Source organism: Durio zibethinus, chromosome 4 (genome assembly GCF_047325235.1).
Source record: "Durio zibethinus cultivar Kanyao isolate XHJ-2024 chromosome 4, ASM4732523v1, whole genome shotgun sequence".
Taxonomy (NCBI): domain Eukaryota; kingdom Viridiplantae; phylum Streptophyta; class Magnoliopsida; order Malvales; family Malvaceae; genus Durio; species Durio zibethinus.
The window spans coordinates 5681691-5705435 of record NC_143165.1 but is presented as its reverse complement, the minus strand read 5'-3'; the positions used below and the strand labels follow the sequence as shown (position 1 = coordinate 5705435).

General features: G+C 26.2%; 1 protein-coding gene and 1 pseudogene across 2 annotated transcripts; one reads left to right on the top strand and one right to left on the bottom strand.

Moving 5' to 3' along the window:
- Nucleotides 1-9745: 9745 nt before the first annotated feature.
- On the bottom strand, nucleotides 9746-20075 carry LOC111287552 (uncharacterized). 2 transcript variants are annotated; one of them, XM_022878175.2, is made up of 3 exons: nucleotides 19139-20075; nucleotides 10899-11441; nucleotides 9746-10373 (listed from the first exon to the last, which is right to left on the bottom strand). In XM_022878175.2, the coding sequence occupies exons 1-3, from the start codon at nucleotides 19937-19939 to the stop codon at nucleotides 10269-10271; spliced, it is 1449 nt and encodes a 482-aa protein (XP_022733910.2). In that variant the 5' UTR covers nucleotides 19940-20075; the 3' UTR covers nucleotides 9746-10268. The 2 variants fall into 2 exon arrangements, with proteins under 2 accessions (XP_022733910.2, XP_022733909.2); XM_022878174.2 differs by having other exon boundaries at nucleotides 9746-10397; nucleotides 19139-20068.
- A 708-nt stretch (nucleotides 20076-20783) lies between these two features.
- LOC111288743 (putative polygalacturonase) lies at nucleotides 20784-23555 on the top strand (annotated as a pseudogene).
- The last annotated feature ends 190 nt before the right edge of the window (nucleotides 23556-23745 follow it).

Sequence of the window (23745 nt, the reverse complement as noted above, 5' to 3'; positions counted from 1 at the left end):
CTTATATGTTTATCTAGACCTAACCCGACCTAAAATTTTGGGTCTCAAAATTTTTTCAAATCTAATTCAAATTAAAAAAATAAATTTCAAATCCACCCATTAAATTTAATTTATATAATAAAAATTAAAAAATATGATTAAATTAAGTTTAATGGGATTACATTCAATTTATATATTTAAAAATTAAAATTAAGATTATTTAAAATAAAATTAATATATAAATTAAAAATACAAATTATATAAAATAAAAATTAAGTTTAATAAAATATATATAATTTTTAATTTTAATTTATATATATATGTGAATTAATTTATAAATAATTTACATATATATAAAAATAAAAAATTATATATATGTGAATTTGGATCATGCCGAGCTAAGCTCAGGTTTTAAATCATTTGTCCAAGACCTGAACCGAAATTTAAATTGACCTAAAAATTATGTTTAATCTCGTTTAATAGGTTTTAAATTTTTTGTCCAAACTTTCTTATAATTTAAGTGGGCTTTCGGGTTTGTGTAAATACTCAACTCTTAAATAAGTTTAGTTAAGATTAATAATTATTTTTATGATAATGTTGATATATATCATTTGATTAAATTGTGAAAGACATTTTATATTAGAAGAATTTAAAATTTATGCAAAATTTTTGGTTTCAAATAGATTTTGATTTGAATTTAAGTAATTATCTAAAATATTAAATTTAAATAATTTATTAAAAAATTTTATTTGATAAATAAAATAATATAAGCATTAATTATACTATGTGTTATTAATATATATATATATATATATATATATATACACATATATAGTTGAACTTTGAAGGCATGCCTCATGGGAAGAACAATGATTTACAACCAATCTTGTGCTAATAATAAATTTTTTATTTAATGAAAAAAATTGTTTTTCTTTTCAAAAGTCATTTTTGACCTTTTTTTTTTGTTTTTTTAACAAAGCATTCTATTTTAAACAATCTTTAACCTTTTTTAAATATATTTTTCTCTCATCCTCCTTTTTATAAATTTGAGAAGATAAATGGATGAAGATAATAGAGGAAATAAATAAAAGGAGTGATGAAGATGATGGAGAAAAAGAGGTGATTTTAGATAAAATTGAAAGTTCAAATGTGGGATCCATTCCTTATTTATAGGTTAAGTAAATGGTTAGTATATTTTTATGTATTATCATATCGAGGCAAGAATTTTATGGGAGAATGAAAGGTCCAAAGGGAAAATTAGAAAATTTTCTAGTAGGGGATAAAAGTGATATAAATTTTGTAACTTTTTTAATTGAAAATTAAAAAGAAATATTTTTTCAATTTCTGTTGATATTATTAAAGCCATTGAAGCAACTATTGGATCAATTATTATTTCCTCAATTAATCGTAATAGATAAAGTCAATGCCTATCAATCAATCAATTTTATTGAATAAGTAATATTAATAATATTAAATTATAAGATTCACTAATTTGAATTAGTATGTTAGTTATTTTAGCAATAAAATAGATGTCTATCAACTTTTGATATAGAATCATTCAATGAATTTTTTTATATTAGCATTAGTATTAGATTTTTATTTTTGAACTACTATTTATTAATTTGAAGTAAAATTCATTTATAAAAATATTAAAAAATTACATAAAATCTTGTTATTTAAATATCAAATTTAAATATTCTTGTCTATCATATAAAAAAGATAATAAATATCCAAATTTATTCTTATTTGCATGATTTTATAATGTTAAAACAATAAATATCTTTATGTTAATAAATATTATTTATTATCATTTGAGTTGCATGTGAATACTTTTTTATATATTTTTTAATAATTATTAATTACATATCGAGCAAAAAACTAAAACTATTAAACTATATATTAGTTGAATTTTGCATTAACATGCAAAATTTATCCCATATATATCAGATTTTATATAAATATATAAAAGCCAAAATTTTTGGTAAAAAAGGAAAATTTTCAATGATGATGGCCTATATTATTGGCATATAAACGATTTTGAAAATGACCATGTGTCCTATTTTTATTTTATTTGAATTATTTTTAAAAAATTAAACTAATTATATTTATTTTTTATTATTTACTTTGTATCACTCTCAATTAAATTCATATTAAAGGTAATACATTAAATGTATTAAATTATTCCAAATACATTATTACACTAATTTCAAAATCTTTCTCTTTCTATTTATCCCAAATACATTAAATACACATTATATTTGAATATTATAATTGTCAAGCATAAATTACTCTTAGTTTCAAATATTATTACTTCTTAATTTTATTTTAATCAATTAATCATTTAAAAGTTATAAAGCATTCCATAATTAGTTTTAAGATCTATGAGATATAAATGAGAGTTTTTTGGGATGCTTAAGAAATAGATTGCATTATTAAAAAAAAAAATTCAAATTCATGATACTCTTTTTGCCATGGAATAAAGGTAGTGTAGTTTTTTTTTTTTTATGTTATATATAAATGCATTTTGCGTTAGAATTTAAATATGTTATATTTAATGAATATGATAGTTGGATTGTTTGGTTTGATATTTTTGCAATTGGTTGTTGAATTGGGCATCACCCAATCTTTTTTTAAAATTAATTGTTCTAAAATGAAGCATTTTCTTTCTAATTACTATCTTTATTTTTTGTTTAGCTATTGATTATTATCTTGATTTTTGTTTAGCTATTAGATGGCAAAAGTAGCTATTTTTATAACATTTTTTTATGTATAATAAGCTTGCATGCATCTTTACTTCTAACAAAATGGTATTTTTTAAATATAATATGTTGATTGCTTTCACTTATGTCAAGATCCATTTTGTTAACAATTTTATAATGATTAGTTTGAATTCAAGTTTGTGACCTCTTTTTGGGAAGATATATTGCTATTGATTAAACTATCTTTACAACATAAGAATTATTAATGTATTTTTCAAGAAAAAGGTTTTTAGTTAAATGGTTAAGGAAAATTTTACACAATTGAATGATCTGAAATACAAGCTTGAGGAAATATGTTGTGAAGGTTAACAAATATTTTCCCATAATTTGCTTGATGACTAATAATTTTTTATGACTAATAACCAATTAATTCATGAACCAAATTAATAACCCTAATCTATATATCATAGATTTAAGTGTTTTAGAATACAATTATGTATATATTTAATACTTATATTATTAAAATTAGATTTCTAACAACAAAAATATCATGAAAATATAGGTTTTTTTAATAAAAATATAATATTTTTTTAAATAAAACATGTTAAATTTTTTATAAATAATAATATATATAACAAAAAATATATAAAATAGCTTGCCCAGTGCATAGCACATGTTTAAAACTAATTAAAATAAAGTTTATTGATTTAAAAGTTAATACCAAATTAAAGCTCTGAAAATCAAAGAATTCAATATAAACTTTAATTCTTTTTTGTTAATAAAAAATCTATTATATAAGAAGGTCTTTTAATGAAATTAGAATTTGTTTTTATAAATTGATAATCTTATTAAGATTTTAATAAAAATATTTAAAATGATGATTTAGAAATATAATGAATAAAGATATATATATATATATTTTCATTAATCAAATATTTTATCACCAACCGTATGTGTGTATATAGATTTTAATAAAAATTAGGTTAAAGATTTAAAAATTCTTGAACTAAAATTTAACGATCATCAAAGCTCCTATGTTTTTTTAATCAATTAAATCCTCAGAATTAATTTTCTCCAAATGAGCTTTTGTTAGAAGAAAAATGGTTAATTATTTTTATCCAATCGAAGGTTTAATTTGATGAAAATAAATGTTTAAAAGTTCAATTAGATGAAAATAGATATTTAAAAATCCAACCAATTCAAAGTAAAAAATTTAGAGTTTACTGATTGTAATAAAATATCAAGGGTTTAAATGATTATTAAATTTTTATTTGAGAAATTTTTGAACCCTTTTACCTAAAAATTATTATTTGTATAATTAAAAAAAAAGAATGATATAGTGTTTGGGCTTGAAAACAGATCATTACACACTTAAAGTGGGCCAAGGTTATGAATTGGGTTGACCTACTTCATCCATGAATTGTTTTACTTATGGTTTTGGTGACATTTATTCATTTTAAAATTTTTAAAAGTATTAATATTTTAATATATAAATAAATTAGATTGTGGCCTATGTGATGTACAAAATAGTCTTACTTATTTAATAGAGACATATACATATAAATTAGTTTATGATTCATGCGATGTAAAAATTAATTTTATTTATTAATTAAAATATTTTAATAAAAATTATTAATTAAAATTTATTACAAAAAATAAACTAAAAAACTATACTAAACTAACTTTCAACAATTAAACATCAATTCATAATAAAATAAATTTATGTTACCTATAGATAATAAATTATCTTGAATTAAAAAAAAAATGGAATATAGTTGATTCTCACTTTCAAATTTATGAAGTTCCAAAATTAATGATCAATATAAGAGACCATACTCAAATTACAAAAATGTTCAAAAACCTACATAAGTTACAAAATAATAAAAAATTAATCTAAAAATTCTTCAATTAAAAAATATTTATTGACTAAGCATAACTATTATCGTTACTGTAGACACAAATCTATATCTAGGGTTAGTTAAGTTGGTTACTACCAATACTTTTATTATTTTTTGTTATTAGCATTATTTTATTATTATATTATATTGTTAGTATATCATAATATATCAGTATAGTATATTATTGTATTATATTATATTATATTATATTACTATCATATTATTATTATTATTATTATTATTATTATTATTATTATTATTATTATTATTATTATTATTTTATTTTGTTTTTATTCTTCTTTCTTTTTTTGTTCAATCTATAAAGAGAATTTTGGAAATTGAAATATTCATAGCTAAATCGCAGAATATGTGTATGGTTAAAAGCATTTGATGTAGATCACAAAACTTTTTAATTTGATTCTGAACGTTAATAAAAATTCAGCCTTAAATCATGCTCGGGTAGAATTCAATTCCTGAATTCAAGCTTAGATTGGTTTTATCCGTTCCCTAAAGGTTCTCTCAAGAATGCCTATAATTTGAACCAAAAATCAGAGGAATAACACACGGTGGATTTGATAAGAAAGGGCTACATGTTTAAAAATTTTGGAAAAGCTGTCTAGAGTTAGGTTTTCGAGATTTTAGTTTTGGGAGTTCCTGAGTTCGATATTGTGGTGAAAATGAGGAGTTTGGGTTTTAGATTTCTGTTCTGGAGTATGGGGATTGAAAATCTAGATTTTTGGATTGAAGTTTAGGTTTTCTGAAAAAATCAGGGGTTTTTTGTGAATTTATGAGAAATATGAGATTTTGGGATGAACTTTAAAGTTTTCGGTTAAATTATCCAATAAGAGTTGAATTTTTTGGCCAGATTCCAGTCATTTTTTTAGAAATCAGTAGATTTTTTAGTTTATAATTGAATTTCTAGGTTAGTCTAGAGAGAGGTTAGAGGATTCTTTAGGTTAGAGAGAAAAAAGGCTAAGGGCTTCTGAGGATAAAATGCAAAATTTAGCTTTTATAGGACTCTAAAACGATATTGTTTTGAAAGTCATAGGCTTGTGGATAGACCCGTTGACCCACGTGCTAAATCACACGCTGACTCGACCCGAATCGTTGGTTTCCCTTTCTTTTTTTTATTTTATTTTTTGATTTCATTTTCTTTTCATATATTTATCTTATGTTTATATTTTTATTTTATTGGTTTTCTTATTTATTTATTTTCCTTAAGTAATTTATTATTTGTTAAATATTTTACAAAAATAAAAAAATTTCCTTTATGAAAAATGATAAAAAAGAATAATTAAAAATAAAAATATTTTTTTTAATAAATTCATGAATTTTACCAAATTATTGAACAATTTTCATGGATTCAAATTTTATGAAATTCACCAAAATAATGGAAAGTTCCATAAATGAATTTTAGAAAAATAAAAAAAATAATTTTATCCTTCAGATTGCTTTCTAAATTAAATATTATCAAACTATTGAGAGATTTAATTAATTTTTTAAATAAATAATAAATAAAATTTTTATAAATAATTTTATAATAAAATTTCATCACACTATTAGGAGATCTGTTTTAAAGTAAATCCTACCAAACTATTGAGAGATTTTATTGATTTTTTTTGAATAAAAAACCTTAATAAATTCGACAATGGAGCTTTTTTAAAATGGCATACTAATCTTCATGAATACTCATGAGATAAGAGAATTATCTTAAATTACTACTAAGTTATTGGGGTAATTTTAAGACTAATTTTTAATAGTAAATATTTTGGTAAATCACAAACATATTCAAAGTTTGGATAATTTGAAATCAAATTTGTACCATTATTTAGATAGGTGCTGTAAGTGTGCTATAACTTTCCTCACGCTAATCACACTCCTGAACTTAAAATCTGGTTTCGTGGATTAGATTCAATCAAGTGACAAATCACACCTAAACAAAAAAGATTGGTGGCAATTTCTCTAATTCATATCTAACGGTAGGTCCATGGATCTATATCTTATGACAGTTATCTTCACAAAAAATAATATTTTGTGTTTTAATTTTCTTTTGCATAATTCATATTATCACTTTTTTGACTTGAGAAAAAAGTGTTAATATAAAAATTTTAAAAATCAATATTTAAAAATTTAAATATAGTAGCAGTAATAATAATTATTCTCATAAACTTTTTTTTTTTTTACTTTTCATTTAGTACATTATAATAAAAATAACACTTACATGTTAAAAATTATTATAAAAAAGTTTCATATGTACAAAAAATAAGTAATAGAATCAATGACTAACGAATTATTTGGCATCTAATAACTATTTGGTACTTAAGTGGGATCTTCACGTGGAGGGGATTTTCACAAAGTTAATATCAATACATGATACAAAAAATCTAATGAATGAAATACATATATATTATCTATCAATGATATAAAACTAATTGCTTTATTCAATTTTTTTTCTTGGAATAATAAAAAATATACCTCCAAATTTTGTTTTAGTGTCTGAAAACTATGATCTAAATAAAAATAATTAAAAAAAAGTGAAACAAATAAAAAAAGAATTAAAAATAAACAATACTATTAGAAATTAAAATTAACTCAAAAAGAATTGATATACCTTAATTGAACTATAATTTTGATCACAACATTAAAAAAATATATATTAAGAAATTTGTGCTAAAAAAAAAAAAGAATCTGAATAAAACTAATGTACTTGTGAGATTATTAGATGTGGATATATGTACTTTGTATTTAATTTGTACTCAATGCAAGCTCAATCAAGTAGTAGACAATAATGATTGACTAACTTGAATATGTGAAATCCTTGATTATATTCAATCTTTCGTTGTTAAGTTTTGAAAGTATAAAGAAGATAATAAGTGAAATTTAATTTGTTTGAATTTTAAAAATATACTAAATAATAAAGGATTATTAGGAAATCTATGAAGATAAATATTATATTTGAGTTTTTCAAATTTAAAAAAGATATATGTATAGTATTAGAAAAATCTATTTTAAAAGAATTATATTTAAATTATATTTAATTTGGGTGCTTTATATATAATCAATCCTAATATTTAAAGTACTATACATGAAAAAAGTAAAAAAGTTAGTAAAACCACAATGATTTAACTGAAAAATATTTGATATTTAAAAGTTAACATTTGAATTTTGGATTTAATATATATTGATTATAAGAGTTAGTTGAGATTTTTTTGTGATTTAAATTAGGATAAAATTTAATAAAATTAAAATATTGGATAAACTTAATTTTTAAAATTTTAAAATTATTTGGTAAATAATTAAAATTAAAGAATTATCTTATGTATAGATTGTACATATAAATGATTATGTAAGAATGCTTATTTGGCATATATTTAAAATTATCTTATGTGTCATCAAAATAGATTGTACATATAAAATTACATGTAAGCAAGTCTTATCAAGTATTCTTATATGTTATAATATAATATATAATATGATTAGTTTTTTTTTCCAAAATTATTTCAAATCTTCAAAATTTGTCTTAAAATGAACTTTTTGAAACAAGTAAGAAAAAATTACATGTCTTCCCTTTGAACTATTTTATTTACAGTAATATTTATACACCAACAAGATTATATCAAATAAAAATAAATTACATCTTTTTTAAAAATAAAAACATATATATTATTGAATGATGAATTAAATAATAAAAGAAGTATTAACATACTTTCATTTTTGTAATATTAACCAAATTGTTGTACAAAATATAAAAAATATTGTGAGATATGTGAAAAAGAAAAAATATATTGACAAAAATATATTATTTTTCATAAAAATGAAATTGCAATAGTGATAAAATATATATTGAAAAAAGATGTAAACTAAAAAAAATTACAATATTAATAGAATATATCTTGAAAAAAGTTGCAAACCAAAACAAATAAATAACTAATATAATACATTACATTTATAGTTTTAAATTTGTAGAGGAACAATTAAGTAGCAATTAAGATTGAATAGATAAATTTAAAATTAATTTTTTAAAAATTTAGAAAGGATATAATAAGTGATTATGAAATCAAAATTTTTGCATATATTTGAAATATAAATTTTATAATTAAAGTTGAAATGAATATAATCTTTTTGATGGTCTTATTATTTTAAAATTTTAATATGAAAAATTGTTTGAATTTTCAATATCTTACGTAAATTTTCAAAAAGTTAATTTTTTATTGATTCAAATCAAGATAAATAGGTTGTTGAAATATTTGGATAAATTTAAACTTTGTAATTTTAAATATGTTGAAAGATTTTGATAATTAAATAATTTCTTATATAAGATTATTTGATAAACAACTAAAATTATTTATTATGAAGATATAATTCATGTTTCAGATTTTTAATTCTAAAAAAATTGATTTTCAATTATAATTTGAATAATTTTCCTATTTGAAAAAATTGAAGATTTCCAACTCTTTTAAAAAGTTATCTTACATATAATTCAAAAAAATTATCCACATAAGTGTTCATGCGATAAACCTTATCAAATTCCTATGTATATTGAAATATATATATATATATATAATTTATATTATTTTAAATAGTAATGGATTTAAGTAAACTTTTATACACAAATTGAGGCAACCATTGAGAAAGTTTTTAGAAAAATTAGTAAATATGTTCCTCCTCATGTTAACATATTTTATTATCTAGGAGGTAAGCTTATTTGTTTTTTGGTACAAGTAGCTACAAGATTTGCTATGACTTTTTACTATCGTCCAATCGTTACTGAGGCTTTTACTTTTGTTCAATATATAATGATTGAAGCTAACTTTGGTTGGTTAATCCGATCAATTTGTTAATGGTCGGCAAGTATGATGGTCTTACTGATGATCCTACATTATCTTGGATCATACATTATCTCAAGCTGAACCAGAACAAGCTGACACAGGTACAAGAATAAAGTAGGCTAAGACAAATTGCATGATCTAAATTCTATGACCTACTATACATTTCCATTAATCATTCCTTGCTTTTAATACATTGAACAACATCCTCCATTACAATTTACAAATCCATTTTCATAGGAAAAAAGATATGGTTTACAAAACCATTGCGATTTCAAAAACATTCTCTTTCATTTTAAACAAAAAGTTTATTTAAAATAAAAAAAGATATGAGTCTCTTACATAAAAAATAAGATAGATCAAATTATAACAAATCTAATTTTGTTAATTTATACCTTAATTTTACAAAAATGGATACACAATTAATCACCCAACTATATGAATATTTTTAAAATAATCACCTAATTATTAATTTTTTCAATTTAATAACTTAAGTTTTGATAAGTGTTGTTTTTTATCAATCAACCATTAATCTCTAATGGCATGCTGACATAATATTGTTATATCAACGACCATGCCATGTGATATATTGATAATTGACATGGAAAATGATGTGGCAATGCCATGTAGCACTTGATAGCATAACATGCCATTAAAGACTAATGATTGAAAGACAAAAAAAAATATTTACTCAAACTTAAGTAATTAAATTAAAAAAATTAATAGACTATTTTAAAAACAAGTGATCAATGATGTATATAAAAAAAAAAAAAAAACTCTTTGTACAATGTACGTTGTCTAAATTTCACAAAAGAGATAAAAATATTTAATCAATTACGAAGAGCAGGGAGGAAAAATGGAATTGCTTATCGCAATTCTATGACCTCATCTTCCCCACACATTCCTACATCAATAACCATGGTGCCTTTCTTCTCGGTTGGCAACACCCTGCAACAATTCCTTCGTGGAGCCTAGCTCAAAACCACAACAGAAATCTATCCATCAACATGCTATCAAAAATTATTTCAAGCTATAAAACTATATGCACATTGACCTAACAAAAGCATAAAACTTAAGTAAAATTACACCATTGGTCACAAAATTATGATCATATTTTTAAAATAATTACTAAATTATTAAAAATTTTAATTTAATCACTAAAATTTAAGTATTTTTTTATTCGATCATTAGTCTTTAATGGCATGTTGAAGTAATAATGACACCATGGCTATCAGGTATCAAATGATATCATCACCTTAGTAAAATTTATAATGTCAAGTCGCAGTATTATGTGGTATATCGAATAGCATGGTAATGCCAAATGGCACTTAACAATTTGTCGCATTAGAATGCTATTAAAAACTAAATTGGATGAAAAAAAAAATTTTACTGAAATTTTAATGATCAAATCGAAAAATTTAATAATTAGATGATCATTTTAAAAACACGACCTTAATTGAATAACTAATGGTGGATTTTACCCAAAAACTTATTACCTTGTCCCATAAAGTCGGATCAGGTTTTTTGTAAACCTCGACTTTCTCAATCCCTGAAGGATCAGCCATCTTCCAATTGCATTCCGGGCTTGAAACTCTGTGCAGAACATACTCACTAGCTGTCTGGTTTGTGTTCTTGTTGTATGCTGCGTCAGACAAGTAAAACACAGATGGTTTTTGGCAAACATGTCGGCTAACAGGACGAGTATTAAAAGAGAAGCTGTTGTGATCAGCTCTTTTATACCAATTCAGAAAAGTTTTGGCTGGCATTTCCATCTCTCGAACTGACAATACGCCCCGGTAGATTTGAACTGCATAGCCCCATGAGACCGAGATCGTCCAGCTTCTTGTTTTGTCATAGCAAACCGATTGCTGCATGACAGCAGCCGAATCCAGGTTTATTGGAACCTTGAGACGTTGCAGGGCTTGAACCATGGTCACATTGGGGAATATGGGCTCAACCACGTCTAGGTGGTGAAGAGAGACTAGAGGTGCAACAGGGTGCGCAGCCAGAAGGCCCAAGAGGCTGCCGTACACATCATACTGGTAAAAACCAAGCATGATGAAGAGTTATTAGAGATCATTAATGAATATTTACATTGTTTAGATTTAGATCTCATCCAAGCAAAAAAAAAAAGTAAATTATTTGAGTTTTTTCGACAATTTTACGATTGGTTATCTCAGTTCCATGATTGAAAATCGGATCCAGAATTTTTTTAAAGGATGTTCACTCATTATAAATATAAAATTTTTGATGGATTTATCAATGTCGATTAAAAGAGTGTTTTTCCTTTTGACTTTTTTTTTTTTTTAATCTTTTAGGTTGTCCTGAGAAAATTTTAGAGGGTGTGAAAAAATTTTCCTTTAAATTTTTTTTAATTTTCAATATTTTAAGGTGTTCATGGACATTATTTTAGGGTGTCAAAGGGTGGATTTGCCCTTGACTAAAAAGTAGATTTATGGATAGAAAGAGATTTATGGATAGAAAGAGGGCCATACCATATCTTTTTTTTTTTGGCTAAGCCAAAATTTATTAAAGTAACCATATGGTTAGAAAGTTGGTCCAAATTAGCAAAGACAAGATCTAAATACAAACCCATTTGAGTCCTAAAGAAGACCTAAATGTAAATCGAAGAAAAACATCTTGCCAGCTCTTAAGAATAGTCAAGAGTGATCAAGATACAAAACAGGAATCTAAAATATGACCAACTATGAAATAACCCATCACACTTGAGTTTTGAAAGCAAAAATACAAAAAGCTGATCATAGAAAGCAAGAAAAAGAATATGCTTATGAATTTAAAGATAGATAATAAGCAACAGCCAGTCCATGATAGAATCAATCACCCCATCATAAAATACAGAACCACCATGTGACAACTATCGAACACTAACTGCTAGCATTATCATCAAGATCCCTCCATTCCATATCCATTAACTTGTCAATAATAATTTCTTCATCACCATTAAATGACAACCCGAGCCATTTCCCAAACTCCCAAGTTTTGATAGCCTTTTCTCTATACAACAAATTTACCCGTCAAATATCATTATTTGATACGCTAATATCTTTTTCAAGGATCACATGGGGATCATGAATACACAATGGAATCTTTGAAACCTTCTTTCTATTCTATTTGCAATTTTTTTGTTTCTTTTTCTTGATTTTGTGGCTTTTCATATTCTTCCTGCTCGAGTAATCAAGATGGTCCATAATGTCTTCACAATTAACAGCATACTCCTCATCTTTCTTTTTTGATTCACCCTCATCATTTTGGACAAATTCCTCGTTTTTCACCTTTTTAACTTTCTCAACTAAATTCATAGGAAAAGCTCAACCAATCTTCTATGAGTTTTTTGTCCTTAATTACCCCCTCACCATTACTACATTCAACCATTTGTAAACAACCACCAATGTTGTTAGGCTCTCTTGCTACTTCATAAGAATTTTGAACCATAGCACATTCATCATAGCTTCTTTCGATAAATTTACAAATAATAAATCCTCATTCATTATTCACCATAGGATTAAGGCTCCAATTATTTTCTTGCATTGATCAATATTAGGAATAGCAGAAGACCTCGCACCACTAAGAGATTGCTTATCATCAATCGAAGGGCAAGCTTGCACTAATTCTGTTGGGAAACACCACAGCTCTGATACCATTTGTTAGGGATCACCACAGCTCTGATACCATTTATTGGGCTAAAAGCCTCCAATCCAATCACACCAGGAGAAGCGAAATCAAACAATAAATCAAACATACCAGAGACAACAATTTAACGTGGTTTGGTCTAACTGACTTACATCCATAGATGAGAAAAAAGATCCACTAGTTGTAAAAAATTACAAACTTACATCAAATCATCAACCTCACTCAACAATCAATACTCATAAGACACTCTCAATCTCCTCTAGTCCTATGGAGTATTCTCAACCCAAACAAATACAAACCTAAACCCTTATGCACCTTTTCAACACAACCAAACACATACCCATATGTTCCTATACATCATACCTATGTGGACCCTCTCAGTCTCCTCTAGTCCACTCACAAACAAACATACACACTATAAGACGTAGAGCCCTAATACTTCTATGGGGTGTCTATCCCACAAAACCCTACAACTCTCTTACATCTTTTTCTCATATCTAACCCTGTAGAGATTTCACATATTTATAACCATATAAACTTGTCCATTAAGAATCTCTCTCCTCTTAGAATTCTTCTCCTGTAAGTTAAACTTGCCTATTATGAATCTCTTTCCTTTTAAAATTCTTCTCTTGTAAGTCAAACTTACCTATTAAGAATCATCTTTCTCTTAGAATTCTTTTTTTGTAAGTCTTCTTGTTCATCGAGCAATATCTGACAAATCTCAAACAAATCTCATATGAGATTTGAGTCATTATTCCCAACAATCTCCACCTTAACTCAAATTTCATCAATCATCTGTTTTCATGCTAGACATGCTTGACTCTACCTGTAATAGAGGTCTCACACTCATCTTCTCTTGTGTGTCTACATGCTTCATGTAAACTAATCTTCAATCTGCAAAACTTAAACTCGAACACTTCTCTTGAATTGAGCTCTTTTGAACTTGCTTTTTCCCATGTCTCAAACCATGCACTTTCCACATCTTAAACTTTTAGCTCTTTCCACATCTCAAACTTTTAGCTCTTCCACGTCTCGAACCTTTGACTCTTTTCACATGTTGAATCTTCAACTCTTGTCACGTTTTGAACCTTCAGCTCTGATACCACTTGTTGGAGAACATCACAGCTCTGATACTATTTGTTGGGGATCACCACAGCTCTGATACCATTTGTTAAGCTAAAAGCCTCTAATCTAATCACACCAGAAGAAACGAAATCAAACAATAAATCAAACACACCAGAGACAATAATTTAACGTGGTTCGGTCTAACTGACTTACATCCATGGATGAGAAAAAAGATTCACCAGTTGTAAAGAATTACAAACTTACATCAAATCATCAACCTCACTCAACAATCAATACTCATAAGACACTCTCAATCTCCTATAGTCCAATGGAGTATTCTCAACCCAAACAAATACAAATCTAAATCCTTGTGCACCCTTTCAACACAACCAAACACATACCCATATGTTCCCATACATCATACCTATGTGGACCCTCTCAGTCTCCTCTAGTCCACTCACAAACAAACATACACATCATAAGACGTAGAGCCCTAATACTCCTATGGGGTGTCTATCCCATAAAATTCTACAACTCTCTTATATCTTTTTCTTATACTTAACCCTGTAGAGACTTCACCTATTTATAACCATATAAACTTGCCCATTAAAAATCTCTCTCCTTTTAGAATTCTTCTCCTGTAAGTTAAACTTGCCTATTAAAAATCTATTTTCTTTTAGAATTCTTCTCTTGTAAGTCAAACTTACCTATTAAGAATCATCTTTTTCTTAGAATTCTTCTTTTACAAGTCTTCTTGTTCATCAAGCAATATCTGACAAATCTCAAACAAATCTCATATGAGATTTGAGTCATTATTCCTAACAAATTCATCCCCTAACTCCTTGGCCTGTACATGATTAGCCACATCTACTAAATGATTCTCATGTGACAACCCTTTATCACTGTTTTGTGTACTCCCCTTTGAATTCTCTTAGGCATAATTTTTTAATATCTCATCTAGATTGATTTTGATAACTAAAAACCATTTTGTCTAAAGAGACTTGAATATGATTATATGCAACATCATAAGAAACAAAAATCAAACTTTTATTAACCTTTTCCCCTACCATGCAAGAATCATCAATGTTCTTTATTCTAGGTTTTGATAAACTTTTTTTATGGCTGCTAGAGTCATATACATTTTCTTACCACATACCTTTGACCATCACTACATAATATTTGTTAAGAAGGGCCTCAGGCCTACTACTATGTTCTTTAATCTTAGTAGTCCTTCCATGTTGAACATGGTCTAGAATCTTGGATATTCCTTTAGCTTTAAAAAATCTAAGTTTATAAGTACTAATCTAGTACCATTCAAAACTTCAAGTAAATATTCAATATCCTTAACATTCCTAATACTGACAGACCCATATCTTTGACCTCGAACATTTCTTTTAGCAAGAATGTGAACATTGACAATGTCACTATACCACTTGAACAGTTTCAAAAAATGAGCAGTGTATCATAGATCAAGGAAGTTAGTAAAATAAAATAGTGCTGAAACACCTTTACCCTGGAAATTTGCATTGGATTATTAATGTTGTTGATCTCTTTGCCTTATAAAATGATACTAAAAAACTCTCAATGTTTCTCTCTAAACTCTCAATGTTTCTCTCTAAACTCTCAATGTTTCTCTCTTAGATAGCATCTCTAAATTAACTTATATTTTTACAAGAACAACCCCTAAATACATATTTGACAGGACAAGTAATCACATCAAAGTCAACCTTCTTATATTTAGTTTTCAACAGCAAAATAGAAGGCTTGGGAGATTTTAGTGTGTGTAGAAGTTAGGGCTTGCAGGTATATGGTTGTTGCAAGTAGTGAAGACTTGGTGCAACTATTTGAGGAATTTTATCGAACAAGTGGTACATGCTATTTTAGGAATGAGATTTTGCAAAAATAAATAAGATTGATGAAGATAAGGAGAAGATAGGAGATAAGGCATAGGTTTTAGAAGGAAAGGGGAATGAAATTGAAAGAAAATGAAAATAAGAATGCAATTCTGGTGATGGGGTGAAACGTTAGAGAAAGCAGGATGGGTATATCTAGAAATGAAGTCAAGCCAAATATGAGATTTGAGTTAATACATTGCTAGACTCGAGCTTGACTTGACTCGAAAACTAGAGACTTAGAACTTTGATTCTTGCTCAATCGAATTTCATTTTTCATATTCAAACTTAGCTTGTAATTTAATTGAAACATTCGAACTTGGTTCGATTAAATTTTGTAAAATTGTAAATATTGATATTAAACACTATATTTTTATCATTTATTTGAATATATTAAAGATATATTTAATATATGAGATTATAATAAGATGAGATAAGATGATATTATGAATAAAATTAGATTAAATAATGTCATTCTATCTTGTGTTTGATGTGTGTAAAGATTATGATAGGATAATTTATTTATTGGTCAAAATTATCATTTCTCAAAGTTTATACAATTTATTATTGATATAATTTTTAAAGATAAAATAAGATATGTAAATTTAATCTCATAGATTAAAAATAATCCTCTTTACATTGGAAGGATTGAATCATCCTAAATCAAAAGGATGATCAATCCTTATTATAATTTTATCCTTTTTTTAAATATAAATAAAATATAATAAAAGATGATTATTATTTTATCATATCCATCACTCTATGCATCAAATATAGTCTAAATATATGGGAGGGATCAACTTACACTAATGTTTAAAACTTTTTAATTTTACACATTTTTTTAACTATTGATTTCAATAGATTCAATGAATAAAATTAAACCATTTTTTTCTCTTTCTAACTTATCGATCTCATCCCTTGAATCTGTTAAAATAAAAAGTTATATACTAGTATAAGCTGATCCTTATTCTTAAATATATTAATAAAAAATAAAAGAACCATTAGGTTCACAAGGTTTTTGAGCCCAGTATTAAACTACTAGAACTTGGTTTGATTTGTTATTCGAGTAGTTTAAGCTCAAGCTCGGCTTGGCAATCAATAAATCGAACTTTAACTTTTTCAAATCAAATGTGAATATAAATCATGAGTAATTTCGTTTACACCCTTATCCATATTTATAAAGTAAATCTAACAATCAAAATATAATAAAATGACATGACATGAATATGATAAAAAAATGTGATATAGTTTAAAATTTTAATAATATTATATATAGATTTAATAAAATTAAATATATATTTAATATTTTTATATCGATATAAATTATAATACATAAATTTTTATAAAACATAATATATATAAATTTTAATATTTTAAATTTTTATTAGTTCGAGAATCTTCAGTGTTCGATAATTATTTTAGGTTTCAATTAATTTAAAATTTATTTAGATCAGATCTTATAAATAAAATAAAATTTTCAATATCTATATTTTTATTTATAAAATTTAAAATCAAAATTTTATTTAAAAATAATTGAATTCCTTAATTACTTGAACCAACATGGATAATACTATATAGATTATATGAATATTATATGATGCCGTATGGACGTAGAGTTCTTGAAGATCATTGAGATCGAGTTCTTGTCAGCCACGTGGGTGAAGAACATGATTAGGAATTGAAAGAAAAAAGTTTTGAGTACGGCAGACAGGATCAGGTTGAAAACATTAAAAATATACCAAATATTTAAGTTATTTATAAAATATTAAATATTAAACTGCAACATAGTTAGATTAAGTATTTATAATTCATTTAGATGAGCCGTGAAATTAAAAATAATAGTCATAATAGAATTAAGTATTGTAATATAATAAAATTAAAATTATTGTTAAAATATATATATTTGAATATAAATATACGAAACAATAAAATTAAGTATAACAATTGATTACACAGCCAAAAACAATTGTGATTGTCATAATTAAACTTTTTTTTTTAATTTTTTCAAATTTACATTAAGATCTTAGACCTTGGTTTCAAAAGAGTCTTCAACAAATTTATTAATTGGAATGGACCATGATACTAAAACATGTGGGCAAACGCAAACTTGCACACAAGTTGTAGTAACCTTAAGATATTAACTAATTTAAATGGGTTGGTCCAAATTCAATGTAATGGTGGATTAGGGTTTTTCTTATTATTCCTAGATACTGTCGAATATAGACCTCCCCCAAATAGTGCATTAGCTATTAAAACAAAAATTTACTTTTTAATAATTTTTTTTTTCAAAAAGATAGATTAGAACATCTCACTTTAAATAAAACTCAGATCATGACAAAAACTCCCAAAAAATTAAGAAATGATTATATTAGATTAGGTTATTAATTAATTCTAATAGGTTTCCAAATTCAAATTGTTGTATTATCTAAAAGGCCCAATTTTTTTTTTTTTAAAATTTTGAGAACATAAAAAGGAGTTGTAATTATAAACATTGAAATTTGAATTTTAAACCTATTAAATGTCATATATGATTATATAAATTAATTAAATCAGATTTCGAATTTAAAATTTTGTTATTAGTTTGATTTTTTTTATTGTTTTTATTTTTAGATAATAAGAAACAACCCTCAAGTAATGTACTGTAAAAATTTTAAGTTTTTAATAAATCAAAAAGATAAATTTGAACAATTATAAATTAATAACTCCCAAGTAGTGTACTGCATTAGTTAAAACAAAATTTTAATTTTTTAATAAATAAAAAAATTATAGATAGATTTGGACAACTTGCTTTAAATCAATTAAAAAGAGTAAAGTAATGAGGAAATTATGAACTTAATTTTCCAAACCATGTCACCCATGGAAGAATAAAAAACCATCAAAGTTTTGACCAGAAAAGAAACCAGTTACTAAAAGAAAAATCTTCGAACAATTGAATCAGTCAATTTCTTATTAAAGTTTAAGCAAATTGATGAATATAAATGGATGAACTCAAAATTTAATTTAATATATTTATAAAATAATTATTTTTAAAAGATAATATTTAATAAATTTGATATTAGAACAATTCATAAATATATTTGATTTTTATTTATTTATATCACTTAACTGAATAAATGATATAGACAAACCTGGTGAAAACCCGGTTCCTTGGTGAGAGGAACACCGAGCTCAGACATGCAAGCGTGAATCCGTTCATCGGAGCCGTACAATCCTGGGTATCTCTGTATACACCTGTCTTGCATTTTTTCAAGAGCTTTAGCCAAAGGGTAGCTTATGGCAAAACCTCCGCCGCCATAGCCCATCCCATAAGAAAATTTTATGTTCTGCATATGACTCTCTGAAGAACTCCCTATGTAATAAAACTGATTATGATCATATTTAGACAACACCCGAACCAAATTTTCAGGCAAAAAATATGTATCATCGTCTCCCATGACGAACCATCTCACATCTTCCATGCCCTGCCGTAGAGTCTCGGAAACTATGCGGGATATTCGTATGGCAGATCGGTTGCCCTTTGGGTTTGTGTAGTCGAACTTGGAACTGTCACCTGAGATCATTAGTGGTGGCAGATGATGGCCGTCGGTTCCATTTTTGACAGCAGTGTCTAACCAGACGATGCCACGCATGTGTTGGGGTTTCCACCAGAGTTTGATGTATTTTTTCCTGTGATCCCATAACCGAGCTGAGGCTGCAATACCGAAAACTATGTGTTGAAGGGTTGTTTTTGGTGGAGGATTTGGTTTGGGGAATGAAACAGGTGGGGCTATGATCTCTTGGTCAATGCCATGAATGGTTTTGATGAATTTGAGTTCATGAGAAGAGTTCGAGAAGCTTAGCGTGTAAAATATGGAGAGAATAGAAATCAAAACGATGGAAGAAACTACAAAATTGGGGGAGGTCCAAGGAATAGAAAATCGGTTTATCATGGTTTGATCCCATAGAAAAGTTTTCTTCAAACTTTGGATTATTTTTCATGGTCTGGATTGTAGGGCTCAAATCAAGTCTCCTGGGATAGATATTGCAAGAAAGAAAAAAATAAAGAAAGAGTTGAAGGAAAATTTGGTTTCATCTGGAACAAATGGCACCAGTGGAGGTGTAACTGGTGCTCCAGTGCATTGTAGGGGCTGTTTGGATGAGAAAGAATTATACGAAACGTTACTTCATGTATATCACTTTCATTTAAATTGTGTCACATAATTATATTTTTTAAAAAATTAACTATTTATTACTCGTTACATTACATTATAATTAAATGATGAATATCTATTTTAAAAAATGATTATTGTAATAAATAATTGATTTTTAAAAAAATATAATTATATGATATGATTTAAATAAAAATAACATACACTAATGTGATTTAATGGTATCATATAATCCAATCAAATAATCAATTGAAGATTAGTGGTTAAGGGTTTAATTAGTGAATCATTGAACTAGGCTCTTATCATCATGAAACCTCCATTATTCTTTTTTTTTTTAAATACCGTTAACAAATTTTTTTTTTTGAATTCCATTATTGTGTATGTATATGATTATCTTGTAATATATTTTATATTGATATATTTAATATTATTTTGTTGAATAATACTTATAACTATTATAAGTATTATTTCTTTAAATATATATTAAATATTTTAAAGTATTTTTATAATTCTTAATATTTAAAATCTTAAATTAATAAATTCTAATATCTTAATCCTGTATTAAAAATTTAAAAAGCCAGAGATTAAAAAGATCAAACAGTTACTTAAAGGGGGAAATGAGTATATGTTTGACGGGCTCAAGGTACTGTGCTAAAATGGTGTAAAAAAAAATTAAATAGGCCATGGCCTTTTCTGGCTTTCGACGGGATTAAAAAAGAAAACACATATTTTAAAAATATTTCATGATGCAGTTAATCATATGAGCCAGTATGCATCTGATGGCTCAGCTATATGTTCCTGCTGGACAATGGCTGACTTGGAGCTTTGGCCTCACCAGCCATTTCATTTTCTATCTTCACCAAGATGCTGTCCTTGCTTCTCAGGTTTGATTCGTTACATCAAATTTCACTCCTTGATTAATGCTAGAAATTTATGTCAAACATGTATAAAATATGAAACTATCGTATTATAATTTATATTCATATAAAATTACTAAACATATTAATTTTTTTGTTTAATTCATATATAATTTTGTAAAAATTTTAGATCGTGTCGTTTTTATTTTATATATTATTTTCATGTCATTTTATTAATTTAAAATTATTAAATCTAGGTAAAAACAAGAGTATTGGTCCATTTTTATGTAACCTCACAACTCTTACGACTAACCAATTGGTTTAGGATATGAAGGAATGGCCTGCTTTGAAGCCTTTACCATCTTATGGTCGAGGAAGGCATGCAGCTGCTGGTAGGTTTACCATCCTCATATTTGGAACTAATCTCACTTATTTCATTGTTACAGGTAAATTTTTTAATGTGTTTTTTTTAATAAATCGACAAAAAAAAATTTATCACATTTTAATTAACCAATTTTTAAATATTATTCATAATTACTTATTAAATTCAATAAATTAATAAAAATCGAATATCTTCACAAACTAAAATATTATTTTGTTAATTTAATAAATAAACATAAACAAATAAAAACCAAATCTGTTTATAACTGATTATCGAATGTTTTACTAACACAAATTTTAAGCTCATAATAATATATATTGTAACAACACTTTAATTTTTAGCAAATTAATGAACCTCACATTTATAATCCTGTTCAACTATCAGGGGGCCAACGTTAAAATCGATGGTCAAGGTGCATTCTGGTGGCAAAATTGAAATACACACGACCTTACCTAATCGAATTCATGTACTCAGACGATATTCAGATTTCCAATGTAACCCTTCTCAACTCCCCGTCATGGAATGTTCATCCTGTTTACAGGCTGGCAGTAAAAAATTGTTGGTGGATTTTGAATATTAAATTTATTTGATATTATCTTTTTAAGTATGGAGACAATGTTTGGTTTGCATTTGATTTGGTTATTTTAGTTAATATATAATATTATAAATTTTTAAAATTTGATTTGAATTTGAATATAATTTTTTTAAAGTGATATGATTCGATTTAAATTTTAACCGTTTAATTCATTAGAACTTAAAATTTAATTTTTTATATTATTTTAATATATTTTTTTATATATTTAAATAAATTAAATATAAAATAATTATTTTAATTTAATAAAAAATAAAAAAATTAATAAAAATATATAATTTAATTAAATCAAAATATTTTTATTTTTAAAAATTTTTAATATAAAAATAAATTCAAATTTAATTCAAATCAAATAAAAAAAATAAATTCAAATCAAACAGAATACTTAAACTTTAAATTGATTTTTAATTTTTACTTATAAAATAATGATAAGAATTAACTTAATTAACCCTTAAAGAATATTTAATTCAATGTAGGAACATTCCTGTACAAAGGCATTACCGTCATTGCTCCTGTCACATCTCCAAACACAGATGGTATCAATACAGGTAATTCTTTTTGCTTTCAAATCAACAATGTTTTGCAAGAACAAAAGTAGTATTAACTTGTCATCTCTAATTGTTGTCTGGCTCTAATTTGATGATCAGATTCTTGCACAAATGTTAAGAGTTGAGGACAGTTACATCGTTTCAGGAGATGACTGTGTAGCCGTGACACCCCATTCATATATTAAAATGTTCGGTAATTTTGTTATAATATATAAGTAAAAATTTCAATTTAAGTCTTTATTCACATATAATTTTTTATCATAATAAAATTTGTAAAATTGAGCTGACAAAGGAGCAATGAAGAGGGGTTGGGATGAACATTGCATTTCATTTGGAATGCCCACAAAACAATTAGTCAGCAGGAGGCTGACATGCATCTCACCATACAGCGCAGTCATTGCATTGGGAAGCGAGATGTCAGGTGGAACCCAGGATGTCAGAGCAGAAGACATCACTGCCGTCCATACAGAATCTGGGGTCAGGATCCAGACTGCTCGAGGAAGAGAAGGATACGTGAAAGGAATGAGTTTCACACCATGAAATGGGTGTTTAGGATGACAGGAAACTACAAAGCACATCCTGATAATCACTATGATCCCAATGCATTGCCGGTGATTCAAGGGATCAATTATAGAGACATTATTGCAGACAATGCATCAATGGCGGCCAGATTGGAAGGGAATTGAAGGTAATCCATTTATTCAAATCTGCATATCGAATGTCACAATTGGAATGGCAGCTAAAACCAAGAAGGCACCATGGACTTGCACTGATGTTGAGGGGATTTCAAGTGGAGTAAGCCCTCGGCCATGTGACCTGTTACCTGATCAAGGGCCGAAGAACATCACAGTTTGTGATTTTCCAGCAGACCCTTTGTCCACTGATAGTCTGGTGCTCAAAAGTTGTACCTACAGGGTAAATTATATGTGACTGATACAAGTAAAAAACCAAAGTCAGTTGCTAGATGTGGTATGGTTCTCGTAGTTGGGAGCTTTGTGTCTGTCCTCAATGTTTCTGTTTCTCAATTATTTATATTATAATACTGATGGATTTATTAATTTTATTGATGACAAAGATATTTAAAAAGAAATTTGAGAATGTTAAGAAAATATTTTTCTTCAAATTTTCTTATTTTTAGTTTTCGAAAGTGTCCATGGACATCTTGTACATGCGCATCCGCCTCTGAAAATCTTGACAACTTCGAATAC

Bases quoted from the DNA above. Each gene is read 5' to 3' on its own strand.
- LOC111287552 (XM_022878175.2), bottom strand. From the start codon at position 19,939: ATGATAAACCGATTTTCTATTCCTTGGACCTCCCCCAATTTTGTAGTT. The intron at 11,442-19,138 runs GTTTGTCTATAT...GGTTTTTACCAG, and splicing joins AGGAACCGGGTTTTCACCAG to TATGATGTGTACGGCAGCCT. The intron at 10,374-10,898 runs GTAATAAGTTTT...GTTTTGAGCTAG, and splicing joins ATCCGACTTTATGGGACAAG to GCTCCACGAAGGAATTGTTG.